General features: G+C 44.7%; 1 protein-coding gene and 1 long non-coding RNA gene across 3 annotated transcripts; both read left to right on the top strand.

Annotated features, from left to right (window-relative positions):
- Positions 1 to 3,764: 3,764 nt before the first annotated feature.
- LOC130195522 (uncharacterized) lies at positions 3,765 to 6,659 on the top strand. 2 transcript variants are annotated; one of them, XR_008832076.1, is made up of 3 exons: positions 3,765 to 5,010; positions 5,120 to 5,275; positions 5,416 to 6,659. It is a non-coding gene; the product is annotated as an uncharacterized LOC130195522 (long non-coding RNA). The 2 variants fall into 2 exon arrangements; XR_008832075.1 differs by having other exon boundaries at positions 3,765 to 5,275.
- A 2,258-nt stretch (positions 6,660 to 8,917) lies between these two features.
- Positions 8,918 to 21,728, top strand: n4bp1 (nedd4 binding protein 1). Its single transcript, XM_056417074.1, has 12 exons — positions 8,918 to 9,596; positions 11,843 to 12,070; positions 12,220 to 12,393; positions 13,131 to 13,609; positions 14,161 to 14,536; positions 14,807 to 15,142; positions 15,794 to 16,023; positions 18,257 to 18,387; positions 18,541 to 18,637; positions 19,095 to 19,202; positions 19,628 to 19,729; positions 19,842 to 21,728. The coding sequence occupies exons 1-12, from the start codon at positions 9,285 to 9,287 to the stop codon at positions 20,206 to 20,208; spliced, it is 2,940 nt and encodes a 979-aa protein (XP_056273049.1). The 5' UTR covers positions 8,918 to 9,284; the 3' UTR covers positions 20,209 to 21,728.
- Positions 21,729 to 22,615: the final 887 nt, after the last annotated feature.

Raw genomic sequence — 22,615 nt, 5'->3', positions numbered from 1 at the left:
AAAATATTTTAATGCAATTAACGCAACTTTGTTTACTTCCGGTGTGCGTTGAAGTTGTTGCACTCCTCTGAGTGTCAAGCCGCGGCAGTGCGCCTCCTTCCTCCGGTCTGATCCTCGATATTCACAGAGAAGCAGAGGGCGACGTGTCGGTGACGCGGGGCGGAATTGCAGGGGACTTTCTTTTTTGTTGCTCCGCTCGATGCGCGCGCAGACACGCTGGCATGGAGCTCTGCGGCGAGCGAGACGGAGAGAGAAGAGTGACCGACACGTGGAGACAGAATGACATGCTGCTGTAGAGACGACCAACAACAGACGTTTAGTTTAATAAAAGAACAAAGACGTCTTTAAGGAACGAACCTTACATTACTTCTGCTGTAATCTGACGCGATAGAGAACATTACAGGGGGGCGGGGCCTCACCCTGATAGAATGGTGGGGGAAACACTGGGATGTGTCACATGCAAAAGACTTTAAAAGGTGAATTTACATTGTTTTGTAAAATCGAGAAAATGAGCCCAGACACCAGAGGGTTAACGTGACATATTTGTCAGTTTACCAAGGCCACTGGTTCTGCTGTTGATCAGTGTTAAAGATGACGGGACCAATGGTGTCTCAATACACCTTTTCTTACTAATTTGATGTTTCACTGAAGAAACAATTTATCATCCACGATATTAAATACCTCGCTGGCACTTTATAGGTAGGAGCCTCTTTGAAAACACAGCTCTGTGTGAAGTTTAGTCTTTAAAAACAAATACAATTAAACAAGTGTCTAAAATACACGCTGTCTGAAGTGATTACTCGTTCATTTAGAAGATGTAGTCTTTAGAAGAAAAAACAACTTTTAATCGCGATTAATGAATTTCAAAATGTGCAATTAATTAGTTACTTTTTTTTAATCGATTGACAGCCCTAATATATATATATATATATATATATATATATGTATATATATAAATATATATAAATGAATATATATACATACATATATTAATATATGATGATGTTCTTTCTTAAGTCACATAATTGATTACTAATTGATTTGCCATCATGAAACCAATAACAACATCAGAAGGAGAGAATGACGCAGTGTGCTGAAAAGAGGAGTGAGGGATTTCTTTAAGTCACATAATTGATTACTAATTGATTTGCCATCATGAAACCAATAACAACGTCAGACGTCAGAAGGAGAGAATGACGCAGTGTGCTGAAAAGAGGAGTGAGGGGGTTTGTGAGAAGCAGTGTGAATGAACCCAGATGAGGATGAGGTGGTCTACTCCAGGGGTGAATAAATAAAGTTTATTTTTTATTTTTTTAATCAGTCGGAAAAAATATCTTATTTTGAAAAAGGACCGGATACACCCGTGTGTACGTCTGAGCCGCGTTCAGGAGTCTTAAAGTTCGGGTTTATCGCTGCAGGCGAGTCTCACGCGTCGAACCCTCTGCTGGCAGCACATTTCAGTGACAAAGAATCTTAAAACATATTCAACCTGCTCAATGAATTCTGTCACTTCAGGGAAATGACAACTGTTTTCAAGTTGGCTGATAAAGTCGCTGCTGCAGGGCGAGTGAACAGCGGAATATTCTACATGTTTCAGACGTTGACCGGGTGGAAGAGGCTTTTAAAAGAGTTTGAGCGGTACTCCAACCACAAAAGACCCGACTGCAAAAGAATAGACCTGCAAACCATTTGTAAACAAACCCACCCGGTGAATCGAGCCCGTCCGAGCTAAAAAAAAAATGTGTTCGAGATGCAAATGACGGTGGCCTTAAGGGACATTTCACACAACAACTCTGCCTGTTCTAATGACAGCGACCAGAACTCGGTTAGGAGCAGCGTACCAAACACACGTCTGTGTCGCCGTCTCCATTAGCGGCTCGTTGCAGGTAAACAAGCGCACGGCTCACACTAATTCGGCGTAATGATGAGTTGTTGTTTTGGCACTTTATGCCCTTTGTATAATTGTATGACGTCATATTTATTACGTCATTTATTTTGCCGGTCCGTGAAAATAATTTCTGACACGGAACCGGTCCGTGGCTCAAAAAAGGTTGGGGACCACTGGTCTACTCTACTGCCCTGACTATCACGCTGTTTAGACTGTGAAGAAGGTATGGTAAGTTTGAAGGTGCTAGATATTGGTAGGCAGCTGCGGAGGTATGTATTGTGACAATTCACAAGAGAGGGTGTTGGAAGGCTTGCAAATAAATGTGAATTTATCCTCAGACAAAGGCCAGCATGGACACTTCTCTTGGGTTTCGATCACGAGACGGAGAGCTGGAATGAATAGACCATTAACAAGCACACATTTGGTTGTGTATGACCAGGGCCACGGGGCCTGCGCAGCTATAAAACAAATCAACGCAACCCATCTTAATGTTTTTCGGTCTCAATGTAAAGGGGGATTCGGTCCATTATAACCAAAGAAAGAAGATTCTGTTGGTTGGGTGTTTTACGACTTGGTCCTCTCAATGACTCCAACACATATGCATCTCACGGGCACCGAAATGGTGTCTGAGGTTTTAGAAGTGCTAAAATGCAACATAATCATTTTGAGATTGGTACAGATTGGAATTAGTAACTGTTTGTGGCAGCACCGCAGTTCAAATATAATTATAATGTCTCACTTGGTTTCAAGTTTCAGTTCTAATCTCATAAATGGTTTTACAATGTGTTTGCTGCCGGCATGTTTGCACGTGAATGAGTTCCTTGAACTGATTTCATTTTTGTATCTTGTGTGTGTATGTCAGTCTTGATTTTGTCGTATTCTAAACCATCATTTAACACGGGTATCACTTTCCAAAGGTGAAAAGTCCCAACTTTTCCTTCTAGTAATTAATGCATTGCCTTTGGCTTGTGATTCTTTATGTCAAGTTAATCGCAGACTTATAAAATATTCAAAATGTCACTATTTATATTTCTGATTATTAAAATTACATTGAGAAGTACTACATTGTGCCTCAGTAAAAATAGCTACATTTGACTGACAAAATACTGCAAAAAGCACAAATGATCTTTCTTTGTGCACCATCGTTTGCTGTCTGGTTCTCCACATGGTTAGCCAAATAGGATCCACACAGTGCCATATGATGGAACTACTGAGTTTTGTTGTGAAATACTGTAAGAGATTGAGAAACCTGCAAATGCTGCAAAACTCCATGGGCGCCTATGAGCTCCACCGCTCTCCGCACAATATGACTTGTACCTTGTCGCCGTCATGTTCCCATTAGGACCAGTACAACCAGTACAACCAGTACTTTGAGCAAACACATGGAAATGTAATTGTGTGCTGATTTTGGTGAACACTGTTTCCACAAGCATCAACGCCACCAAATACACTTTAGATGCATACACACACTGTTGCTGATATTTAAATTTCATAATGAATAGTTGCAAATAATAAAATTAGGAATATGTGACTGTATACGTGTCTTGTTTTGATGGTTTGTTTCCACAACACATTAACAGATAATGAAGATAACGGTGATGGAAGGTAACTAAGTAGGCTACATTTACTCAAGTACTGTATTTAATTGTGAGGTAATCTACTTTACGCATCTCCATTTTATGCTACTTTAAACTTCTACTCACAATTTGGGGGGAAAAGAGTATATCTGTTTTACACAACTACATTGTGCTAATAACATACCAAAATTATGCTTTTGGTTCATTAATAGCACATAATTAAAATATGTATAATGTGATTATAATATACTAAAGTATACTTTTGTCTTTTTTAATATTATAATCACATTATAAATATAAACAAAGTATACTTTTGGTATATTATTAACACAATATAAATATATTAAGAATACATTTCAAAATATACTTAAAATACAATGAAGATGTAATTTCAGTTAACTATTGGCATTCATATGAGCACATAGACAGGACTTACACTACCGTTCAAAAGTTTGGGATCACCCAGACAATTTCGTGTTTTCCATGAAAACTCACTATTATTTATCAAATGAGTTGCAAAATGTATAGAAAATATAGTCAAGACATTGACAAGGTTAGAAATAATGATTTGTATTTGAAGTATTCATTTTTTTCTTCAAACTTTGCGTTCGTCAAAGAATGCTCCTTTTGCAGCAATTACAGCATTGCAGACCTTTGGCATTCTAGCTGTTAATTTGTTGAGGTAATCTGTTGAAATGTCACCCCACGCTTCCTGAATAGGCCGCAAGGTGAACATCGAAAAGTCCTTTGGAAAATGAATCCCGCTCCACAGTCGCGCATCTACACAATATTTAGTTCATAAAAAAGAAAGAGTCGTGCTTAGCTACCAAAAAAAAGCTCGTCGCTGAATTTGCCGTCGATTCTCGATGCGACTATGTTTTATGCCGAACTAGTTTCTTCAGAGCGTAATATGATCTTGGTCACGAGTGGTGGCACGGTTCGACACGTGATCATGCTACACCAATGAGGTAGCTGCTTTTTGTCAACAGAATGGCAAGATGGCGTCCTCGAGCAGTTCGGAAGACGAAGAAAATACACCGGAATATATTAATAAATAAATAAACAAACATTGTTTTATGCATATTACTTCAGTCAAGCACGAGGAGGTACATTATTTCACCACTACACGATGGAATACATACAGGACAAGCCTACAAACGTGGCTCGGGTTGGACGGTGAGTCTCGGGACGTGGCTGAGAACTTCAAACACTGTGTTGATGTGGAGTTTGACAATATTCCCGAGGATGCTGGCTTCCATCACACGTGCTACTGTAGATTTACGGACAAAAAATCCATGGCAAGGGTGGAAAGACGTCTCGCACGTAAGAGACAAGAAGCGACGGAAGACCACGAGGCCATTCCATCGACTTCTAGCGGCACGAGTCCAACAAAGAAACTGCGATCCAGGTCAGGGCTGCCGATCGCAGGCTCTGGCCCCGTTCTTCCTGCCCTGTGCATAATTTGCCAAAAAAAGGAGAAGTTCGTCAACCGAGCAGGCAAACGACAAAGGGATCCTCTGTCAAAGGCTGAAACATTAACAGCAGGTAAACACACACACACACACACACACACTGTGGTTGAGTGACTGAAAGGTACAATTATGTGTGAGATATGTCAACAAACTCATTGAGCTATCCTTTTTGTTTTGTTAAGGCCAATTGCAGAAAGCTGCGAGTTGAAGGAGGACCAAAGTATTCTTTTGCATATAAAAGACAAAGACTGTGTGGCTCTGGAGGTGCAGTACCACAAAGGCTGTTATAATCAGTCCACCAGGTTTTTGATGAGGCCTGAAAAACCAGAGAAAGACCAGTAAGTTATTTATTATATTGCATTTCAAGGAGCTACTAACTTAACATTGCATAAGTAAACATTCAATCCGCATTCTGTTGTATGTGCACACAATCACAACACATATTCATTTATTTCCTTCTCATTCATATGTGTTCTAGGAATGAGCCCACGTTTGATGTCAGCGATAAGATATTCTGTGAAAGGATCATTCGCCAAAGGCTGCTTGTCAACCAAGAGGTGCTGAGAATGGGCCAGCTGAGGAAGGCCTTCATTGAACTGGTGAAAGCAAATGAAGGTCTTGATGCTTCAAACTACAGGGAACTGCAATGCATTTTTCTCTCACGTCTTATTATTTGTCATGTGCAAGTCCAGCTTTACACAACATGTGTGTGACAGGCCTGAGAAACTGTTTTTAATTCTTGCTGTTTGCACAAACATGTACCAGTTGGCAACAAGGAGAAGTGTGTGTGTGCGTGCGTGATGTTGTGTGCCTTTCTTGGGCATCTTTGGTGTTAAATGTGCTGTATGGCAGATAGGTTCTAGCCTGTAATGTCTTGTACCACCTGCACCACTCTCTGCTTTTCATGATACTCCTGTGACTTAATTGTCACTGTTTTGTTGTGTTGCAGACAGGATATGTTGAAGAAGAGGCTGGCTCGTGATTTCCCCCAGCTGGTGTTTCACACCCCCACCAAGCGCAACATCTGCGAGCTGGTTTTTGCAGAGACCCTGTCAACCGGTACACTCGTGGACATGCTACCTTACCCATCAGGTGCAGAAACCACACAGTCTAGTGAGTTGAGCCAGACAGACAGCGAGACTGAAAAAGGGACAACAGAGTGCCAAACAACACAAGAGGATGCAAGGACACTATATACGTTGTTATATGATCAGCCAGCTGCCGATAATGTAAATGAAGCTAGGTACAAGGCTTTCTGTATGGCATCATCAGCCTTGCCAGAAATATGCATTCCCCCAACGACTGATGCCCTCCAACAGCACTGCAAAAGGGCAAACTACCAGGCTGCAATAATGAGGTCCTGTCGCAAACAAAAAATAAGTGCTCCATCACCTGCTGGATATGGTTGGCAAATAGAGGATGGGACCTTGCACATCACCTGGATGACCAGAAATCCGGCCCCTGACAGTGTTTTGCATGTCATACACTGCGGCTGCAAAGGTGCCTGTGAGACAGGAAGATGTTCCTGTTTTTCTGCAGGATTGTGTTGCACAGACTTATGTTGTTGCTGTAATTGTGCCAACACCAAAGACACCGAGCAACTGGAAGACAACTGTCCTGACACTGACAGTGAGGACTGAGCGTCCTTAATATGTTATTTCTTTTGTAGTTTTGTACAGTTTTATATATGTCATATTTTTCATAAAGATTGTTTCTATTGTTCATCAGTGTTTTCATTTGTGGAAGAATGAATGAACGAACGAACAAATGGTCATTGGTATAAGTACAATTACTGCCAAAAGACTGTACGTCCTACTTTTACTGCCAAAGACTGTACTTCCTACTGAGGTAGGAAGTACAGTCTTTTCAGTGTGTGCTGGGTGTTCACAGTCCATGTTAGATCGTCAGTAAGGTGTATTCCCAGGTATGTCAAACTTGATCTAAATGACTTAACATAAGCATAACATGATCGTATATTTGCCTCATGTTTCTTATTGGACGCGGCTATGTATACGGCACTATTTAGAATCAATTTAACCCACTTTTAAGGGTGTTTTTCTCTTTATCGGTAACGTTGAATCCAACCACGGGAGCCGCCATCTTGCCATTCTGTTGACAAAAAGCAGCTACCTCATTGGTGTAGACCGATCACGTGTCGAACCGTTCCACCACTCGTGGCCAAGATCATATTACGCTCTGAAGAAACTAGTTCGGCATAAAACATAGTCGCATCGAGAATCGACGGCAAATTCAGCGACAAACTTTTTTTTGGTAGCTAAGCACGACTCGTTCTTTTTTATGAGCTAACGATTGTGTAGATGCGCGACTGTGGAGCGGGTTGAAACGAAAACAGTGTTCACCTTACGGCCTAGAAGCACCTGCCACAAGTTGGATTGGCTTGATGGGCACTTCTTGCGGACCATACGGTCAAGCTGCTCCCACAACAGCTCAATGGGGTTGAGATCTGGTGACTGTGCTGGCCACTCCATTACAGACAGCAGACCAGCTGCCTGCTTCTTACCTAAATAGTTCTTGCACAATGTGGAGGTGTGCTTTGGGTCATTGTCCTGTTGGAGGAGGAAATTGGCTCCAATCAAGCGCTGCCCACAGGGTATGGCATGGCGTTGCAAAATGGAGTGATAGCCTTCCTTATTTAAAATCCCTTTTACCTGGCACAAATCTCCCACTTTACCAGCACCAAAGCAGCCCCAGACCATCACATTACCTCCACCATGCTTGACAGATGGTGTCAGGCACTCTTCCAGCATCTTTTCACCTGTTCTCGTCTCACAAATGTTCTTCTGTGTGATCCAAACACCTCAAACTTGGATTCATCTGTCCATAACACCTTTTCCAATCTTCCTCTGTCCAATGCCTGTGTTCTTTTGCCCATACCAATCTTTTCTTTTATTGGCCAGTCTCAGATATGGCTTTTCTTTGCCACTCTGCCTAGAAGGCCAGCATCCCGAGTCGCCTCTTCACTGTCGGCGTTGACACTGGCGTTTTCGGGTACCATTTAAAGAAGCTGCCAGTTGAGGACCTGTGAGGCGTCTATTTCTCAAACTAGAGACTCTAATGTACTTGTCTTCTTGCTGAGTTGTGCACCGGGGCCTCCCACTTCTCTTTCTGCTCTGGTTAGAGCCCGTTTGTGCTGTTCTCTGAAGGGAGTAGTACACACCGCTGTAGGAAATTTTCAGTTTCTTTGCAATTTCTCGCATGGAATAGCCTTCATTTCTAAGAACAAGAATAGACTGGAGAATTTCACATGAAAGTTCTTTTTTTTCTGGCCATTTTGAGAGTCTTATGGATCCACAAATGTGATGCTCCAGATAATCAACTATCTCAAAGGAAGGTCAGTTTTATAGCTTCTCTCATCAGCAAAACAGTTTTCAGCTGTGCTAACATAATTGCACAAGGGTTTTCGAATCAGATATTAGTCTTCTAAGGCGATTAGCAAACACAATGTACCATTATAACACTGGAGTGATAGTTGATGGAAATGGGCCTCTATACACCTATGGAGATATTTCATTAGAAACCAGACGTTTCCACCTAGAATAGTCATTTACCACATTAACAATGTATAGAGTGTATTTCTGATTGATTTAATGTTATCTTCATTGAAAAAAGCAATGCTTTTCTTTGAAAAATAAGGACATTTCTAAGTGATCCCAAACTTTTGAACGGTAGTGTACATTGTACTAATTATACTTTAAGGAGTTAATTTAGCACAACACAATTACTTAATATACTTCAAATAGTACTTAAATACTATTTAACACAACTTAAATATATTAAGTAATATAATAATAATAATAATAATAATAATATACAAAATAAGTTGTTCCAAAACAATTCACTTTAAAGTATTATTTGGCGGGCTTCAAGTATACTCAAGTATACTAAAATTAAATACTTAGCATATTTATTTTTCACCTGGGAACTTCATTTACTCTCCACGTTCATATTAATTACTTTTAGTAAATGCCAATACTAAGCGTATGTACTTTTACATTCTGCAAAATTAAAATGCATGACTTTCCTCACTAAAATATCCGCGTACTTTCACAGTTGCAGATAATCATCTCCGGCGTGCCGTCAGGAGCACAACTGTCGTGTTTTGATGACGTCATCCCTGGGACTTTCCGGATACGTCATTCGGGGCTTCTGAGTTATTAAGCTAGCTCTCCCTCTGTGTCCATGTCGTTTGACACTTTAAACGTCGCCTCATTGCTCTAGACTACACATCAAAAGACGCCATGAAAACGCCAAAGGCCCCCAACGGCGCCGAGAGGTCTGAATATTGAGACGTCGGTGTCGGGAGCGACGGTCAGACACAGAGACGGAATGTCAACAACGCTGCCCCTCCTCGGAATGAGGCGAGTCGCCGAGCTAACGTGCGCCGAGCAGCCGGCCAGCAGGCTCCCTGCTGCCGCCGGGAGGCAGCAGCTGGAGGACCCCACCGTGGACGAGTTTACGGTGCTGGAGGAGAAGGAAACCGAGCTGAAATGCGCGAGGCCTCGAATGGAGCAGGTTTTCAATGTAACGTTCACCATTATCGGTCTGCTGGACCACACGGGACCGCCGCACGGCGGCAACACGTCGCGGCAGATATGGCTGCAGCTCCGAGGGAACAGAGACGACGTGTCAAGGGCGAAGGTGAGGTCCCGTGACAACGTTCACGTGCACGGCGTCGTCGAGCCAGCAGCCCGCTGCGACGCGGAGCGCGTGTTCGTGTTGTTATGCCGAGAGGAGCTCGGCGGTACCTCTCAACCGCTGCGCTAGCGGCCAAGTGTGTCGGTGCTCCCCGGTAGGAGCAGACTCGTTTGGCGCTGTTCTCTAATGTAGTTTAACGTTACTTTATGCCTCTTTACTTTGCGCATTTCCCTCCGATGTCACATTTTATTGCGATAACTTGTTGCATTTATTCCCGCCTCCGGCCATCTTTCTCTCTGTCGTAAACTATACGAAATTGTTACAGAAATAAAATACACAAAATAAAAAATACGGTGATGTCTGCAGCAACACGACTGGGACGATGAAAAGAAGAACAAAATATTAAAAAAGGGAGAACAGTCTTTAGTCACCGTCTCACCGGAATGTTAACCGTGTTTGTGTGTTTTCTTGACATAATATTAACTGCCTCTGATCAGATATCAACTGAAAGCAATCAGTCACAATGTTCCCAATATAGAAACTCACTTTTGAAGTTTCTCGTCTGACTATGACATTTCATTGTGTTAGTTATTTGATTGTGTGTTAGTTCTTTGATTGTGTGTTAGTTATTTGATTGTGTTAGTTATTTGATTGTTTGTTAGTTATTTGCAGGGTTCGTACGGTCATGGGAAACCGGGGAAAAGTCCTAAAATGGAATCCCACAAGTTTTGGAAAAGTCATTAAGATTTGTTATATCCATATGTTCATTCACGCAGTTTGATTAAAAGAATAAAAAATTCTAGAATGATTATGTTTTAAATCAAATCTATTCATGTATACACACAGATTTCACAATGTTTAGTCATGGACATTTGGTCTAAATTCATGTGAAGGTCCTGGTAATCCAATGTGTATGAACCCTGTATTTGGTTCATCCACATTGTGTGTTAGTTATTTGGTTGTGTGTTAGTTGCCATCAGTTCACAAGGAAGGACTACAGCGCGGGGGTCCTTTCTGTTTAACAACATGTTTACATGTTGAGTTGTGTTCGTATGAAAAGAGGTCAGACTCTGTGGTGTGTCACACACGGTGTGTTAGCCATGTGTGGGGAGATGTGCGCAGACATTACAACATGGTTTCCTTTCTCAGTTGGAATTCCCTTTATTGTGAGGGCTTTTAAAAATTAATACTTTCCGACGACAAACATATAGGATGTTGGGTCCCGGGGATGTCCGCACGGGAAGTGTTGTTGCTGTTTTATTGTAGAGTTGACATCGAGGACGGCTGCATATGAGCCTGTGAGGACAGTAGTCATGTATCCACACAATTCATGTATGTCTTCCTTTTGTGTATGATACACTTTATCAGATGTGGCAGCGTTCTTAAAAAGGTTTTTTGGGCTCAGTGTTACTGAATCACACAAACTGTCACGAAAGTGAACTTCACAACAAGATTACATCACTTTTAAAGGCACCCGGGCCTGCAACGCATTTAGAGATCATACAGCGCACTTGCATATGCAAAATAGCTGTCGGCATCTGGGGCATTTATTTATCCCCGTGTGTCACACTTCTGCATCTTATGTCATGGCTCTCTTTAGCGGCACTGACGGTAAAAAGCGTTCTGCTTGAGTCTGGAAAATGAATCAATAGCTGATACTTGAATACATCAATATTTGCTTTGTAGTATATAGCCTCACATAAACACACTTTGGTTCAATGGTTTGAGTGTGAACTTGAATGTTGACTCCTTAAAGCATATCTCCAAATAAAGCTAAAATACTCTGTTTCCCGTCTATACTACTAACATGGCAGACCAGAATGTGTTATCTGGTTCTCTTTCAAGTCTGACGTCCGTTTTTTGTGTCACACTACGTCATCGGTGAATCATTTTACATTCATGTATTTATTGGTTAACACATTAATGCCTAATAAATGTGACACAGTATCTGTGAGGAAGTAACCGCTCCCACCTGCAGCCGAACATTTCCCGTAGCCAGGAGATCATTGACGAGTGTTTTGTGTCAGTGCGTTGCTCTACAGTGAGTTGAGTTGTGTGCTTTGAACCGAAAGAGCTCTATATTTTTTAGGCGCACGTGTCACTAAACATGTCTGGCTTCTGTTTTCTGTTTCAACAAGGTTTCATCTTTATTAGTGAGGATGTGCTTTTCTTTCCTGCTTTGTTTGGGCGCTGCAACAAGCAGCTGTGGTCATGTGACATCACAGTATTCTCCTCTCCTTGTCATGCAGGAATATGTTCGAGGACTCTGTGACCCAGAGCTGCAGAAAGAAGAGCGGTACCCAGCGGACATGCACTGTATCTTTGCCGGTGCCCGGGGCCTCTTCCTGGACAGACTCGTACGCGACACGAGTGCCGAAGTGCTGGTGCCTGAGCCGGGCCGCCTGCGGTTGTTGGGCCGGGCTGAATCCGTAGTGATGGCCCAGAGCAGAGTTCAGCAGTTTGTAGCGCTGTTCCAGGTAGGGGCGCGAATTATCTGTGGTTTCACTATGCAGTAGTGAGGTCCAGTTATCGTTCTGTTCATGTGCCATTCATCCAGTAGTTGCAGAAGGCTTTACATTAACTTTCATGGTCCAGTTTATAAAGTCTGTGTTTGTGATGTACCCAGGCAAAGCGAAGTCTGCCTAGTGACCGAGAGCCCACAGTGAAGCGAGCGTTCAAGTCCTTTGTGGAGGAAAGGGACGACAAGTACACGATGGAGCTCCTCCTGCTGCCCAGTGCCCTGAAGGAAGAGTTACTGGGACTGGCTCACAGCCCCACGACAACAAACACATCCTCCCTGGTTAGTGTATTCCTTTTTATTTTTTTACACTGCAGCCATTATCACTGTGTCTAGTGGAAATTCCCATTTGACTTGTAAGAAAACTGTAGCTGGTTTACAAGTTGCTTACTTTAAAAAAAAAAAAAAACACTTTTATGACATACTAATACGCACGTATGTACTGTTGCGTGCAGTATTCATTCAACTGAGACATACTTCCCTATAATATTCCAGCTTGAATTTTGACACTTTTGCCCACATGCTGCAAAATGTAACCGGATAGAGTAGAATATCCTGGTATTCTTTGACGGTTGCATGTAAATTGGGTTTGCGACCAAGTTAGATAATGTAAACGTCAAAGTAAATATCCAGAAATGTGCAAAAAGCAAAAAACACTCACTTGGTCTCAAGGTGGAACTGATTATAATTTAGTGGTCAAAACTCTCTGACTTTCCTAAACAGGTTTTTTACGAAGTGAAGATATTTTGGACGAACATGACTGCAAGGCGGTAATTCTCGTGTCCACCACTGCAGAGAAAGTGTTGTGGCTGCAGGGTACCGTTGTTCTATTGCTCCTGATGTGCATCTCAAACATTTTCAAGGATCAGGCCTGCCACAGACATGTTTGATCAAGCCGAGCACTCTGGTGCTTCTTTGAGTTGAAAGCGCTGTAGGATATGGATCATGACCTTTGACCTGTCCTCCCTAACCACGCTGATGCGACGTCGTGTTTCCTCTCCCCGATTCCGCTCAACCAGACGCTGCATCCCAGCACGGCAGAGGTCGACCAGGACCGCTCGCAGAGCAGCACCCCCGTGACGGAGCTCTCCAACCGCATCCTGGGCACCAGCTTTGAGGAGAAGGGGAGCGCCGCGGCAGGCGGGGCGACGGACTCGGGTCCCGACGCCGTCCTGCTGCTCAACGGCATTCGGCCATCGCACAAGCGGCGCTCGTCCGGGAGCGAGACCCGCGACACAAAGAGACAGTACTCCCTCGAGCGGAGGGACGAGTCGCCGGAGAGAGCGCGAGAGAGGACCAGGGTGGGCCGGGGAGGCAGCAGCAGCAGCTGCAGACCCAAAACCCCCTCGTCTTCATCCTCCCTCTCCTTCTCCTCTTCCTCGGGAAAAGCAAACACTGTAGACGGCGCGATCATGTTGGACTCCAGTGACGGAGTCCTGGATGACGGGGAGGCAGTAAGCCCAGAAACCAACCTCCGCTGCTTGGTCAACTTCTTCAGGTAAAGGAATTCATCCTGATTACATGGCGCCCATTAAGGGTCACCCTGATATCTCTGTGGTCAGGCATAGCATGGGGAGTTTGGCTTTGTGTTTACATTGACACGTTGTGGTCTATCCAGGATTCTAGATAACTTATCATATAATAAATCTGTGCTCATAATCCCATATGTTCATGGAAAGACTGAACGGTTGCTGTAATTGTTCCTCCTGTCCATACTGGTCAGCAAACCGAGTTGGGCAGAGCAACTCTATTTCCTTTGCTGAGCTGCAGTCGTAGGACGGTGACAAAAGCAAGGCTGCAGCTTTGGAAAGTACCGCCTGTCGCTTCATATTATCGTTGGTTGAATTTCTTTAGCAGTTCCGATATGAATAAACACGGCAACTCCACTCCCGGGTCGACCATTACTGTAGAACTGGCCCCCATCTGGGGTTGTGTTGGGAAGGTAGCCATGACGCACAAGAAGACCACAGACCATGAACTCTTTCAGTGTGCCTATGGGCATGCAAGTGTATATTCAAAACATCTGAACCCATCCTTAATTTTCTCCAGAACCATGGGTTACCAGCAGGAAGTGGTGGAGCGCGTCGTCAAGGAAACGGGACAGACAGAAGACACCTTCCTCATTCTGGAGAAAATTGTTAATGAGACCAAACGCTGTGAAGAGGAGTCAAACGGGGGAAATGAAAGACGATTGAACGCTGTGCGCTCTACGGACACTCCCTCCTCCTCCTCCTCTTCCTCTTCATCAACATCATCCTCCACCTCCTCCTCCTCCGCTATGGTCTCTCGATTCAGAGAGCTGAGCAGAGCGTTGGTCGACCAGGGCAGGTCTAAAGAGAACATTAAGCCCAACCAGCATGGAGGCAGTAGTAACGGTCCGGGCCACCGGAGGCAGTGCAGCGGCAGTGAGACCAGCACTCAGCAGGTAACACACACCCCTGTCTCTCTCTCTCTCTCTCTCTCTCTCTCTCTCTCTCTACAAAAAATGAAACCTTTTTTCCGCTCCATCTCTATTTTAAGTCCCTGACTAAGTAAAAAGTTTAGTTTAGCTTATTTGCATGATACATATCAGCAGCTTTAACACAAAGGTCTTCACCTCAGTTCCTGCTCTCACGTGTTTGATAATACAATGCACCCTTCATTTGGCTCCCAAATGAGCGATAAAACCCCCAAATCCTATCCAATCTCATTTCAGGCCGTCACTATCAAGAGGAGCTCCAGTGCTCAAGGAGGAGCGGGAAACTACGACATTATTACCATCGACGACGACGAAGACGCCGTCCTCAGCAACGGCAGAACGGCGGACACTCGGACATCCCGGATGATGACGGTACCACCCCTGGACCCCCGGTCCGGATCCATAACGGACTACTTGGCGCGGGGAGGGAGCGGCGTCCCACAGAGGGACTTCCTGTCAAGGGGTGGCACTCAGACTTTGGGGGGAGCGGTGAAAGTTGAGACCGTGACGGCGCTGCGCAGCACGCCGCAGTGGCTGGCGGCCACCACCAGCTCCTTGACGTCGACCCCCAGCGTACGTATCGCCTTCAAGGTCGTCACAGCGCCGTGACGTGCTTTTCCTTCCTTCTCTTGGTGGTTTGACCTTCGCCGTGGAGAAATACAATGGTGTTTGATAACTTCTCGATTCTTCGGCTTACATTCCTGCTGATGAATCATTTCTGGGTGTCGGCTCGATGTAGAACCCGTTCTACTTCTGAGTGAATAATGAAATAAGATTTATATAATACATTTTAGATTTAAATGCGACTTCTGTGTCAGAAACAATTCAAAGTATTGATCAATGGATTTCTCCTAAAAACAGATTTTTTTTTAAACTCCATTGAAATGGGTTTGACCAACCTGGATACACACTTAATAGAGAAGGTCTACTTGTTGTCGCCGTGTATATTTGATGACGCTCCTTCCCACACGCATTCATTACAGAGCTAGGAATGAGATCTGGAACATTCCCCCTGAAGCCGGTTGTTGGAGTCAATCCTCTAACTTAGTTTTTGAGCTCAGCAGAAACACAGTTGTGTAAATTGTTATGATAGAAATCCCTGGTTGTGTAACAGATGTTTTCTAGAAATGGGGACTTGCGCAATAATAGAAAGAATAATTGTTCCGACTTCATGTCTTTCATTTTGTTATTTTACAAGTAATCTTTTTCCATTCGCCCCCTCAGTCCGCTGAGCCCATCCCCCGGCCCTCGCCCTATCAGACCTTTGGCCACCCGGGGTTCCATGGCGTCGCAGCCAGGACTCCTCCTGCCAACGACCCCCCGGCTCCCCCGGTCACTGGTTTCGCTCGTTTCCATCAGTCGCTGCGGACCCCCTACACGCTGAAGTTGCCCAATGACCCGGGACGCCAGGAGCTCAGGCACATCATCATCGACGGCAGCAACGTGGCCATGGCGTGAGTCTGCACCACACACACACACACACATGAGCTGTGCTGGCGTCTTTGCTCTGGCAATGAGTGATGTATTTATTAGCGTATTAAGTTGCATACCGACGAGAAACCTTCCCGTGGCAGTAAAAAAAGAATCCCAACCATCTTTTGATGCAGATTCTACGATGCAGGAACTACAACTACACACACACTGCCTGTGTTTAGCATGATGTGTCTTTATAAACCACTTTCAGGCGTTTTCCTCTAGTTGATGCTTGTTGTTCATCGTTTGAGGTTGTGTGTTCTGCAGTGCACGGCAGGCCTTTGGGGTCGAGGCATGGGGGGGTGTGAGCCCATCGTGGGGCGAGTTCACTCGGTCATAAATACAGCAGCGGTCGGTGCGGACACGGCTTCCGAGTTTATTAGTTGTTATGTTCTTGTGTATTTGCACGTCACTGTGTGACATGGATATGAACTAGTTTGACAATCTTGAAGCTCAGAATGAACATGCATGAAGCCTTTATCATTTACGGTCACACACACATACACACACACACTCTATCTCTATGAGAGAGAGAGCCCGGGCAAAGTGAAAAAGTGTAACACCATGATTTGATGTGTGCTGAGTTTAGGACTATGAGGTGTTTTTGGGAGGAAAGGTCATTTCTAGTTAAACTCTTTCTTTATTGTCCAGAAACTGCAACACGGGAAGGATTGAGTGCAGCCTGTCTTCTTTTTCTTTACTTTCTTTTCGTGGCCGATGTGTCATCACAGTCTTCAACCCCGGTTGACTTTGTCTTGACTTCTCTCTTATTTTCATGTTCCGTCTCCCTCCTTCTTCCCTCCAGTCCAAAGATAAAAACAACTTCTATTATTGTTTTTATTAGATAATGCGAAGTCAGAGACACAGTTGTATGTCTTGTAGCCTGTGAAACCACACGGCACCCAAGATCACCAAATATTGGAAGTATTTTGTGCAATCTTATGAATCTAGTTATTTGTTGTGTTCAGTTTTCTTGTCATTTGTTTTGGAAACGAAAAGCCACAACTGCTTCGTGTGCTGTGTGTGTGTTTTGGCTCTGTGGGGTCTCGACTGACGTCATTTAGCTGGCGACCTGCTGAATGTCACGAGCCGCCACGCAGACGGTGTGCAGTGCGTCTCGGCTTCACCGCAGCTCGAGCGAGGCCAGATTGATGATCAAGTCGGTAGCCCAGAGCGAAAGGGAAGTTGCCAGGAGTGACACACCTGACAGAGAAGCACATGTAGAGAAAAGAGAGAAAAAAAGGTGAACAGAAGCTCCATTTACCAGTTTGACCTCTCGGAAACATTTTGGTCATTTATTATTCGTCTGAAAACGTCAGTTTGCCAAATACTCCGGCAGCACGAGATCCCACGAGAAACTCCAGTGGAGAAAACAGGTTTTTAAGGCGGCCTTGGTTTTCTGCTTTTCCGTGACAATCTTCAAGGACTGCAACCGTTATTTCAGATTTGATACGCAGTCAAAAATAATACATGAATATAAAACTCTATATCTGAAGATTTGAAAACCAATCATTTCAGAAGACGTCACTCGTGTTTCGCAGCAGCCGGCTTCCTGCTCGGCGAGGCTGGCGACTCTCGGGGAGTTTCTCATCTCGTTTTTGTTTTCTGTGGTTTTCTGTCCTAGCAACCCATTGTGGCATTGCAACTGTTTGACGTGTGCGTACAGACCAGACATACGTACACACACACACACACACACACACACACACACTGCACCTGACACCGTCAGCTGACCCAGATTGTTGCCGTTGACATGCGTGTGTGTGTACGTGTGTGCGTGTGTGTGTGTGTGTGTGTGTGTGGGTTTGGCTGCTGTTTAGTTTTGCGCGTCACGCAAACAACGTGCCAGGTTTGTCATTATTTCTGTTGCAGCATTGAAACCAGTTTGACTATCAACATTTTAACGATTGTTAATTTCATTGACTTAGTCGCAACAATAAGACAGGATCCGATTCCATCTTTCTTTGCCCCAACACGTCTGCATCGGGACAACATTGACTTGAAGTGGCATGTAGGGATGGACCATGACTGATACACGTCCGACACCTCAACGCATACTGCCAATACCATGCCGCTCCTCCTTTTAGCCAACATTGTATTACAGTGACCTATGTTCAGAGGTTCCCAATCGGCATGATGGTGTCAGCGTCCCCATGTCCCGTCCATCTCACTGTGCTCTCCTCCTCCTCCTCCTCCTCCTCTTCTTCTCTCCAGTCACGGCCTTCATCAGTTCTTCTCCTGTCGAGGCATAGCGCTGGCTGTGGAGACCTTTTGGAGGCGCGGTCACCGGGAGATCACAGTCTTTGTCCCCCAGTGGCGCCAGAAAAGAGACCGGTTCACAACAGGTACACGTGTTCATACGGGGCGTTCCACATTTGTTCTGATGAAGCGGCGATTAGCAGGTTTTGAGTGCTGACTGGTGTTTTTAAAAAGTGAAATGGACCTTCATTTTTTTTTCATCATGTAATATTAATAGAATTATTGTTATCTTATTACAGAGCAACATTTTCTCAACCAGCTGGAGGACCTGAGACTGCTCTCCTTCACCCCCTCCAGAGAGGTGTGTGGCCAGAGGATCTGTTCACATGACGACAGGTACACACACACACACACACACACTTTCCTTCAGCCTTTTGATCAGATCCGGCTTGTGAGAGGAGAGAGTTCTTTACATCCCAACAGCGACACGCAGCCAGCGGAGAGATCCCAAACCCTCTCGGTTCCATGATAACCTCTGAAGGTGTCCGACAGGGAGCTCCTTACTCCCCCCCACCCATTGCTCTATAATTGAAGCCTGGTTGTGAAAGCCAGATCTCTCTGGACCTTTTAAAATTGATCATCAAATATATAGGTTCTCGCAGATATGATCGGCAATATTGTGTTTGGGGTTTGTAAAGATGAACTGAAGACGGAGCGTGACACGGCAATCCTCTCCCGGTGGATTCCCCCTCTCTGAACGAGCTGCTGACCCTTTGAGCGAAGGGGGAAGTCCAGAGTGTCTAATCTGCACACACACACATACACACACTCTCTCTCGCTCTCTCTCTGTTAGGTTCCTGCTCCACCTCGCAGAAAAAACAGATGGGGTCATCGTAACCAACGACAACCTGAGGGACTTTGTGGACACCTCGGACACCTGGCGCAAGATAATTCAACGGAGGTAATTGTGTGTGACGCCCGGGCATTCATTCACTTCTACGTCACAATTACCCGACGAGAGGCGGGAAAGTCCACTGAGGCCCGCCGGGTGGAACTGACAAACATTCAACAAGGAAGAGCAAACGAAAGGGCAAATGAGCGGGGGGCCGGGGGGTGTTTCATGTCAGTAGTAGTAGGAGAGATAAATGCTGTACGTAGACCGTTGCTGGGGGAACTGCCCTCAAACTGCAGAGTGGTAAATGTGAGCGGCACACAGACGTTCTTCATCAGTTGATATTTGGTTGTTCTTTGAGGGGCGATCCCTCCCCACACGGAGGCCTTCATGCCCTGAGCTCCGAGGCCACATGTGTTGTTGGTGCAGACAAAAAGAATCATCTCCGTGAACCTTTTGCCAAACACTCGTATTTATTTCTTCGCCACTGATAGGTTGCTTCAGTTTACTTTCGTGGAGGACCACTTCATGATCCCCGATGACCCTCTGGGGAAGAAGGGACCTCACCTGGACATCTTCCTGCGCCGAGACGACAGGTGGGTTTCGTCTGTGTTTTGTGATATTGATCCTTTATTTTGTGATCCCAATGTCATGTCAATCCTTTGATGACCACATAGATGTTGAATCGTTGTCATTTCTCCCCGTCAGGAGGGCCCCGGTCACCCCTCCCCCACTGAGACCCCCAGACCTCCGGCTCTCCTCCCAGCAGCAGCCAGTTTACGCCCAGGCCCTCCAGTCCGCCCCTCGGCTCCTGGCCCCCACGCCTTGGCCCCCTCCCTCCCTGTTCCCCCACCCCAGTGTGCACTGGTCCCACTCCGGTCCCCCCGAATGGCACCCGCCCCGCCGCTCCCCTTCCCCCTCGCCCCCACCACAGCGGGCCCCGGGCGAGACCTCGGAGCTGAAGAGAAAGCTGTACGACATCTTCCCCGACCAGAAGCAGCGGATCGACCACATCCTCAGCGACAACCCGTACATGAGAGACCTGAACGCCCTGTCGGGGCTGCTGCTGGGATAACGATCGGCACACACACACACACACACACACACACACACGCAGTACATTGCAGCACATATGCAAGAATCCATACGTGTCGGCACAAACATAATTTATTTCCCCCAAAAATCAATCCCCTCAAGACTGATTTTTCAAATATGCTGCTACTGGCCGATGTTCTTCTCGCTCTGCATTTGATTTACGGAGACGACGCAACCAAAATAAAAGCCGACAGCCCAGTTTGTCAAGCACCAAGTCTTCTTCGTTCCGATGAGTCATTGCCCATCCTCCGCAACAGTCCGGAGGTTCCTTGGCTGTGGAACCAGCACTGGGACCAACGACCGTGAACTGGTGACACCGGGTCAAGCTCAGTACTTGACGGGTTTCCTCTCCAGAACCTCGTTTACCGCCAGACTCCAACCATTCTCAATGAACCGGCTCTGAGCTTCTTATGTACACAAATTGGGACAGTCAGGTTTTCAACGTATTAGTTTCTACCCGTGTTCTGTAGCAGTGATCTCACAGCTTTCAGTCAACAGCGCCGCTGTTTCTTTTCTTTTTTTGGAAGTGTTTTCCTCGGAAGCATGACGATGAGAGGAGATTACCAGCTGTGGCGTCACACAAATCACCACTAGAGACAGTTAATGTTGGACAAAAAATTCCCCGAAAGTCAGAGTTGGATGTTGGACCCAACTTTCCACATTATGGAAGAACGTCTCTGCGTTGTTTTAAGCTTTATAGATGGGCAGTTCTGACAGACAGGTCCTCTGTTATACACGATGTATAACTACTCGTACTAAAGCCGCCCATCTCTATGCCTTAGCCCTCACTCTGGCCTCCACGCCTCAAAAGATTACCCAACGGAAGCCCATTCTTGAACAAATGTCAAAAAGGATAACGGCTAACTCATGAACGCCGTCGTACCGTCCTTGTGTCCAGGATGAGTCGTCCAGGAGGTTTTCCGATAGAAGTGTCATTGTTCCGCAGAAGTTCAGTTCGGGGGCGTTGGACCACACCACGAGACTTTGGATTCATCCGTTCAGCTAAATCCACTTTTAATTTGAAACTGCACACGTACGTGTGCTCGCCAGAATAAAATCTTGCAAAGATGACATATTTACCATGTTGCATTTGTAATTAGTGTTTAAATAGCTTAATTGAATGCACTGAAGGCAAGTAACTGTCGTGAAATGAGGTTTCATCGATAAATCGTCGGGTCTTGTGGTTTTGTTTTCTTCTTTTCCCTCATGCACCCAGAGCATACAGGCCGCCGCATCTGAGTTTTGTAATATAAACACATTTCATCTCCTTGTAAGGAGAAGAATCTGCACAAATCTTTTACAAGGCGTCTCAAAGTAAGTTCTGTTTGTACTTGCCATGTTGTGAGGATAACTGAAGGAGTTCTCTTTTTGTATTATAGTTGTTGTGTATATCAATCTCTGTTCTCTTTTGTAAATACATGCATTTTTGGCTACGTTGCACATATGGTCTTGTGTATGTGGGGGGCAAAAGAAATAAATACGGCAGTTCCCATAAAACAATTTTTTGTGATCGTATTTTGGTGTTCGTTTACTTGGCGATCATGTTCAAAATTATTGTTCCTTTAATTCTTTTTTCCCAGGTGACAAGACTGTGACGACCAAAAGTTAAGAAGATGCATATGAAGAATCACATTTAAAATTCTTCTCCTGAACTACAAAGCCTTGATTGGTGATGCACCATCACATCTTAAGGAGCTTGTAGTACCATATTGCCCCACTAGAGGACTATATTTTTTTGGGTGATTGTTAGAATATGTAGTTCATGTAAATACTAAGTTATTGTGGAATTAATGCATCACATTAGATTTTCAGCTTATGTCATTGTTGTAATTTTACAACGTTGGGTGAACATGGTAGGTAAAATAGCATGTGCACCTTGCACACTACATGGAGACATTCCACTTCTCGGATGTTCAGATACAGGATAAATACTTACAGAAATATAATGTATTTGATGATTCACACTTTACAAAAGGGTTATTTGTTATAATTTTAAGTTTAGACCAGATTTGAATAATTCTAAATGGGTTAGGGTAACCCAAACCCTATGTTATTTCTATGTTTGCAGTGAGATATAGTCAACTGTTTTTTTTATCTGGACTTTGTTGGTTTGCCCAAATATCTCCTTGTGTACACAAGCCAGAAAGAGGTGTAAATGTTTTGGAATGTGGGAGTTGCATTTATAATGCATGTTCAGGGAGAGGTGTAAATGTTCTGGAATATCGGGATGTAAGAGTTCTGGGGGGGGGTGTATTTTCCTTTTGTAAATGTAAGTAGAGAGCACATTAGGCTAGCCAGACAGTAGTGTGTGCCATCAGTGGAGTGTATTGCCTGAATAGGATTAATTTGCATTGGAATTAGTTATACTTGAACATTCTCTCACGATT

The sequence above is a fragment of the Pseudoliparis swirei genome, chromosome 6 (genome assembly GCF_029220125.1).
Source record: "Pseudoliparis swirei isolate HS2019 ecotype Mariana Trench chromosome 6, NWPU_hadal_v1, whole genome shotgun sequence".
In the NCBI taxonomy this organism is placed as follows: Eukaryota; Metazoa; Chordata; class Actinopteri; order Perciformes; family Liparidae; genus Pseudoliparis; species Pseudoliparis swirei.
The sequence above is the reverse complement of the archived record's forward strand: the minus strand, read 5'-3'. Positions and strand labels throughout refer to the sequence as shown.